Source organism: Limulus polyphemus, unplaced genomic scaffold, assembly GCF_000517525.1.
Source record: "Limulus polyphemus unplaced genomic scaffold, Limulus_polyphemus-2.1.2 Scaffold3262, whole genome shotgun sequence".
Classification (NCBI taxonomy): Eukaryota; Metazoa; Arthropoda; class Merostomata; order Xiphosura; family Limulidae; genus Limulus; species Limulus polyphemus.
Window position 1 is genome coordinate 71,731 of NW_013668872.1, and position 7,988 is coordinate 79,718.

The window sequence follows — 7,988 nt, forward strand, 5'->3', positions numbered from 1 at the left end:
GGCCACCTGGAGGGATTATCTGATTTAACCACTCGCGCCACTATACAGTAGTGTGTTGTCTGTCAGTCAGTCAGTAGACACTAAAATGATGTCACATAAGGGACGCTTAACGTAATTTGTAATTTGCGCTGTCGTGAAGTCAGTAAAACGTGCGCATGCCGTGAATCACGAGAAGAATCGTGCACTCTGTAGGCTACAACACAGCACAGCATAGGAACTTCAAAAGCAAGAAATATAAATATTTGTTGCTTTTAATATTTGTTTCATTTACTCTTGAAACAGAACACTTTCGGGAACCCTGCGGAAGTACTTCTAGCATAAAGGCCACTTTAAACGTTCATTTTAGCTATAAAAGATGAACCCATGTGTTCCCTGATGGATCAGAAGTAAATTTACGGGCTTACGCCGCTCAAATTCGGAGTTGATTCCCCGCAGTAGACAGAGAGCAGACATCCCTTTGTAGTTTTGCACTAAGAAAACAACAATCATGACATGCACCAATGTTAGATTACAATGTTATTTATCCTAATTTGTGAAGTTCATCACAACTCCTGCCATCTAGTGAGCAGTTAACAAAATTTCTCAAATACGAAAGTGCAAAAAAATTACGTCCACAATTGTACATATTTTTTATGTATATATATATATATATGTTAAAAGTTAATTTAGTTAGTGTTTTATGTTATTTTACAGAGATACATAACCGAATTAGATAATTACCTAATAACACCAACAGGAGGACAAACAAATAGAAAAATATAAGATATGAATGGATAACAAAAAAAGGTTACTCAGAAACTAACGCCCTCGGCGGCTCAGCGCTAAGTCTGCGGGATTATAACGCTGAAAATGGGATTTCAATATCTACGGTGGGCAGAGCACGGATAGCCCATTGTGTAGCTTTACGCTTGAGAAAAAATAAACAATTTGAAAGTAACTCGAGCAGCATATATAATTGTGATTCATAAGAGGCTTAAATGTGAGGTTACTAGGGCAATAGAAAAACACTTTACCATATGATTAGCGTGTTCGGACTGTGAATTCAGGGGGTTCGTGTCCCCTTTATACAGGGCGAAAAAAATCTGTGCACTTTATGGTCATAGTTTCGTTATAAGAATAAAATCTGATTATTCGGTCAGACAAGAGTAACCCAAAAATTGGCGGTGAGTGCTATTGAATAACTGCCTTACTATTAGTCTGTCAGTTCAGAATTAGGGACGGCTAGGGGTGAAGATATTAAGCCAACTATACTATGTTATTTGATAGAATAAACAATCAGTGGGAAAGTTTAAGCCGGCGTGATTCGTGTTTGATCCCAACATGAGGTTTGACATGGGTCATGTCACGTGGTATTCTTTATATTCGAAAAGTTACCAAGTCCACAAGATGAACGTGTAACCAAAAGTTAATAAACAATGCGAAATTTAGCTTCAAAAATAGCGATATCTCTAATAAACTATGAGAACTTTATTGAACTACACAAGTAGCGGTTTCGCGGATAAATTGTGCGATATTTATTAAGCTTCAAAAGCAGCGATTTCGCTAATAAACTATGAGAACTTTATTGGACTACACAAGTAGCGATTTCGCTGATAAATTGTGCGATATTTATTAAGCTTCAAAAGCAGTGATTTCGCTAATAAACTATGGGAACTTTATTGAACTACACACGTAGCGATTTCGCTGATAAGTTGTGCGATATTTATTAAGCTTCAAAAGCAGCGATTTCGCTAATAAACTATGAGTACTTTATTGAAGTACACAAGTAGCGGTTTCGCTAATAAATCATACAATTCTTTTAAGCTTCAAAAGCAGCGATTTCGCTAATAAACTATGAGAACTTCATCAAGCTCCACAAACAACGATTTTCGTCTCGTCACTGTTGGTCTTGATTCGAGTTCCTTCTCTGTACAAACCTTAACAATTAGGCCTAAATAATATGGCGACAGAGCATATACCGCACACACATATAAATAAACAGTTTCAAACTTAAGATGTGAACAGCTGATCGTTGTTATAAATGCATCAGTTGTGACAGTAAGCAAGTTGAACAGCTGCACATTCTCGGCATTGCTTTCTTACTCTACATAGTTACTTCTGGCCACCCCCTGAGCGTTTAATTCAGCATAACAAAAAGCCGATCTTAGCATAAATTAAACAAGTGCCACTTTTCCCGCCGTTAGTTTACGATATAATAGTCAAAAGAAATAATCTATGCAGTAGTTCGTTTTCTATTTAGAAAAAAACAACAACAACAAGAGAAGTAGAGTACCATAACCTTATTTATAGTGACTCAACTCTTTGAGTTCTGGGCCAACGACAATGTGAAGGAATGCTATGGCAGACCTTACGTCTGTCAAACTGATTGCGTGTATCAACGGTAGTATTTGTGGTAATCTGTCATTAAAGTTGACGTCGGCAGGTCTATCAACAGCATCTACAACTGTTTCGCTGTAGTTACAGAAGTGAATTTAACGGTTGAGAAATACTTGTTATGATACAAAGAGCCCTATGGAGTTTCCGTTTTAACATCTAAGCCTTTCGTTCACATGTATCAAACATTCACAAGGCTTGTATTGAATGAAGTGCGATACATTTCTAAGTTTTTCAACTTGTGCACAATATGTTTAATCGACGAAGATGTGGATGACTTTGAATTGGATGTTATCATGGGGATGGAGCTTGACTGTTCTCACGTGACATGGTGATGACGTAGCTTTGTTGATTGAACCCCCATTAAAACGTACAACAGCTGGTGGATGAACTAATGCAAAGAAGCGTAAGACTAGATCAACTTATCCTAAATTGCAAAAAGACCAAGCCTCTGGTGGTTGGAAAGCAAGTAGAATAAACTATAATAAGTAAGAATTGCTTTTTATTAATATTTAGTATCCAAGTTCACACAAGGATGGCGCTGTGGTCAGGTTATTTCAGACACATAGATTACAATCTTATTCCTATAATCTCTCTATTTAATGGGGGATTGGCACCGTCGATGGTCTGTTCTAGCTTATTATGCTACTTGAGTGAACTTTCAAAGATTTTCAGACTTGGAACGACACCATTCTTCAGCAATATGAGGTCCAATCCAAGATATACATTAGGTAGGTCTTAAGGTAAGGATGGTCATGGAGGGCGTGGTTCCAAGGAAGGAGGTCCTGTGTTTCAAAAGATATACATTGGGTAGGTCTCAAGGTAAGAATGGTCATGGAGGGCGTGGTTCCAAGAAAGGAGGTCCTGTGTTTCAAAAGATATACATTGGGTAGGTCTCGAGGTAAGGGTGGTCATGGAGGGCGTGGTTCCAAGAAAGGAGGTCCTGTGTTTCAAAAGATGTACATTGGGTAGGTCTCAAGGTAAGGAAACATTGCATTGGGAAGGAAAGTCAATGGAAGACGTGTTTCCACGGAAGAAGATTCTGTGGAAAGCAGAATGCTAAGTGGAAGGACAGTTGAAAGGATTAGCTAGTGACGTTTAGGATAATAAAAATATTAAGGACAGAAATCGTGGTGTCGTAACTTATGGTGCTGCCTATCGTAAGATATAACGATCATTAACCTGATAGATATTTTATATACTATACAACTAATCAAAAATTATTTTATAGTTGAGATGTTTGGTTTGTGTTTGAATTTCTCGCAAAGCTACAAGAGGGTTATCTGCGCTAGCCATCCCGATTTTAGCAGTGTAAGACTAGAGGGAAGGCAGCTAGTCATCACCACCCACCGCTACTCTTTTACCAACGAATAGTGGGATTGACCGTCACATTATAACGCCCCCAAGGCTGAAAGGGCGAGCATGTTTGGTGTGACGGGGATTCAAATCCGCGACCCTCAGATTGCGAGTCGTGTGCCTTAACCACCTGGGCCATGCCGGGCCCAGTTGAGATGTCGAGGAAAACGTGCATATTTAAAAAGACACACACACACATGTATATTGTGAAGATCAAATCAGTAACCGTTTTCTAGTCTTATTTGTAAGATATTAAATTAAAAAGCGACCATTTCACATCTTTGAGCTAACCCTAGGATTATCAAGGGGTCCATGAGGGCCCATTTGGCTTTTTAAACAAACATATTTTTCTAAATTATTTATGCACCAAATTGCTCGCAAGCCCTTGACTTTTTTGGTTACAAGGTTCCTTCAATAGTACAATTAATTTCATTAATTATTGCTTCGTTTTAAAAAGGCTTTGTCTGTTAGTTTGTTTTTAGCGCAAAGCTACACAATGGCCCACCTGCGATCTGTACACCGCGAGGAATCGAACCCTGGATTTTATCGTTGTAAGTCCGTTGTAAGTCAAATGAATAACATAAACATAGATTCCAATTGTCAAATGAGCAACATAAACATAGATTCCAATTGTCAAATGAGCAACATAAACATAGATTCCAATTGTCAAATGAGCAACATAAACATAGATTCCAATTGTCAAATGAGCAACATAAACATAAATCGTGAAATCTTATTTTTATAGTTTTAGCTAAAATACTGAATTACATTTTGAGATTGATTGTTTATAGATAACAATGTTATGAAATGTATTAAACTTAAATTTCAAAAGTAGTTGATTTTAGTATCTTCAGTCTAATTAATATCTTTCAACTATGCTGTAATTTATATTTAGTTTTCGAAAGGATCTTTTTATTTTTATTAAATTACTCATTTTATTTAAAATTAAATTTTCGTTCTTTTGTGTGTTTAAGGTGAAGATGGTACAAACTCCCGACAACAGATGGCGTCACATAATTTGACTGCAGGGTGGAATAATAGGCTAAGTGTCATTAGCGGTAAGTATAATAAATTTCTCACTCAATCGCTGAAAAGTTCATTTTTTATCGATTTTATTTATGGAGGATCATTTTATACATAATTTTTGTAGAACTATTGATTGTGAAAGATAATACTTAAGAGTGTTTCTGTTTAAAAGGAGCAAGACGTAACTACGTCACTGCTTAAATGTGAACGTTCCTTTAGTGTTAATGTGCTTATAGATGCTTGTAAGCAGGTCCTTTAAAAAAAAAAGGAACTCTCAATTTTTCTCTCTTCTCATAAATCACTGATGAAATGAATATCACAGGTTAATGTTTCCTGAATCGTGTTGAGGAATTAATAAATATTAATAATAATACTCATTCTTTTGAACACCCCACCCCTCGGCATAAATAATGTAACTAACGAAAACATACACACCACTCTCACAGGACAGAGATTTAAATACCGTTTATGTTTAATTTTTTTGTATTTAGTAACTAATTTAAGAATATTAAATTGTCTGTATATATATGTGTGTGTGTGTGTGTGCTTAACAACTGGCGTCAGAAACATTAATGCCTCTGATAAAGACAGGCCCACCTGTCGATAACGCTACAGAATTTTATGTTTTTTTTTGTAACGTGATTTATCAACCTATTCAAACCGACGTGTTTTTTAGTGTCATGAAAGATCTACTGACACTCGTTTTTACCGAATACAGAGATTAAAAGCCAATAAGTTGCTTAAGAAAGCTCATTGTGTTGGGATGATATTACTATCATGTTTTCCCGTTCTGTAACTAGCGTAGAATATATATATATCTTTCTTTATGTATACTTCTAAATATCGATGCACATGTTAAGCGTCTTCTCTCTAAACGGGATGTACCAAAGTCTTAAACACACACTGATCCTCTTTCGTAGTTATCCCATAAAAGCTTGTACCATCTTGGCCCCGTGTTTACTCCCTACTCCCTGGGGTGGGGTAAACCCATCTCATTGGATGATACATATACTTGTGTAAGTTATTGTGAGGTGGGAGGTTATTTCTCTTGAATATCTTATTTGGAATCGTTGTTGACACAAGTAATATAAGAATAGTGGGAAACCGCACTAGGACCTCGATCTGACATAAAAGCGGGATATTTCCATAATTCTGTTATCCCAGCTCATGCTATGATCTTTTCTTTGTCTGGTGTAGGGTATTCCAGGAGCCAGTTACAGTCATACAGTAAATAAGATGTCATCCAGTTACAGTCGCAAAGTTAGAATAACTCTCAGAAAACGCAACGCAAAGTTAGAATTACTCTCAGAAAGCACAACGTAAAGTTAGACATAATCTCATAAAGCACAACGTAAGCTAGACATAACTCTCAGAAAGCCCCATCACACCAAACATGCTCGCCCTTTCAGCCGTGGGGGCGTTATAAAGTAACGTTCAATCCCACTATTCGTTGGTAAAAGAGTAGCCCAAGAGTTGGCGATGAGTGGTGATGACTAGCTACCTTCCCTCTAGTCTTACACTGCTAAATTAGAGACGGCTAGCGCAGATAGCCCTCGTGTAGCTTTGCACGAAATCCGTAACAAACAACTCTCAGAAAGCGCAACGTAAAGTTAGACGTAACTTTCAGAAAGCACAGAATATGCTTAACGTAAACCGTTATAATAAAGAAATGTTTTAATTTGGCTTTAAATTGCAGAATCAAAAAGAGGAACGTCGAAGATCGAGTTGATGAAAAAAGAAGGAGCGCCATTAGGACTAATTATTACTGGTAAGTAGACTGTGTTTTACGTATATTTAGGACTAATTATTACTGGTAAGTAGACTGTGTTTTACGTATATTTAGGACTAATTATTACTGGTAAGTAGACTGTGTTTTACGTATATTTAGGACTAATTATTACTGGTAAGTAGACTGTGTTTTACGTATATTTAAAAAGTACTGTATTAACAGACAGTGCTTCAGAACGATGCACCTTTATATATGTATATTAACAGTTTTATTTTAAATTACAATCATTAGTTGTATTTCTAAAGATATATACGTTTTATATATTTTTGGTGAATATCGGATAAAAGCACTTCTGTCAAAATTAAGTACGTTTCGCGTAATTATGCTAAAAAGCACTATGATAAAAGCACTAGACCCCTTGATGTATATTTCTCGATTTTCTGCTAAATGTAAAACACTAAATGTTATTCCTGACAATTATTTGTTTGTGTTTATTAGATTTCGGCGTAAAGCCAAATAATAAGCTATCTGCGATCTGTTAAACACGGGGAATCGAACCACAAATTTTTGGGTTATATGTCCGTAAAGTTGTAGCTGGCCCACTCATGGAAATAAATTTGTTTAATGTATTTTTACACAATTTATGTTAAAATTGCAGAGGCGAAAAGCAATTCTATGAGAAATAAACACGTTCTCTGTGTCTTTTTGTTACATTAAAATATTAATAGTGTCCAGTTTTAACAGAATTAAACTCGCCTTTAAAACATTCACTGCTAATCTGATTATTAATAGCTTTGGTTTAGTGTCTCTTTAAGTAGTAACATAAAATATTAATAGTGTCCAGTTTTAACAGAATTAAACTCGCCTTTAAAACACTCACTGCTAATCTGATTATTGATAGTTTTGGTTTAGTGTCTCTTTAAGTAGTAACATAAAAATATTAGTAGTGTCCAGTTTTAACAGAATTAAACTCGCCTTTAAAACATTCACTGCTAATCTGATTATTGATAGTTTTGGTTTAGTGTCTCTTTAAGTAGTAACATAAAAATATTATTAGTGTCCAGTTTTAACAGAATTAAACTCGCCTTTAAAACACTGCTAATCTGATTATTAATAGCTTTGGTTTAGTGTCTCTTAAGTAGTAACATAAAAATATTAGTAGTGTCCAGTTTTAACAGAATTAAACTCGCCTTTAAAACACTCACTGCTAATCTGATTATTAATAGCTTTGGTTTAGTGTCTCGTTAAGTAGTGTCGGTAGTATTTTATATTAACAAAACGTTGATGATAAAACCAGATCACTTTGATGACAGAATAAGAAAGATGATGACGATAAATATTTTTATTATAGAACGAGAATCTTGATGATTAACAAAGATAATTAGCAAGTATACCTTTGATTATAAGCAGGTATTTAATTAGCAAGTATACCTTTGATTATAAGCAGGTATTTAATTAGCAAGTATACCTTTGATTATAAGCAGGTATTTAATTAGCAAGTATA

The 7,988-nt window shown here is 35.5% G+C and overlaps 1 protein-coding gene across 1 annotated transcript in view; it reads left to right on the top strand.

Moving 5' to 3' along the window:
• Positions 1 to 6,444: 6,444 nt before the first annotated feature.
• LOC106469009 (glutamate receptor-interacting protein 1-like) overlaps positions 6,445 to 7,988 on the top strand; it is a gene marked incomplete at its 5' end in the record, with an annotated part of 26,147 nt that continues 24,603 nt past the window's right edge. The window contains one exon of the mRNA XM_022397410.1: positions 6,445 to 6,523. Coding sequence (XP_022253118.1) covers positions 6,445 to 6,523 — 79 coding nt within the window. The remainder of the gene's footprint in view (positions 6,524 to 7,988) is intronic.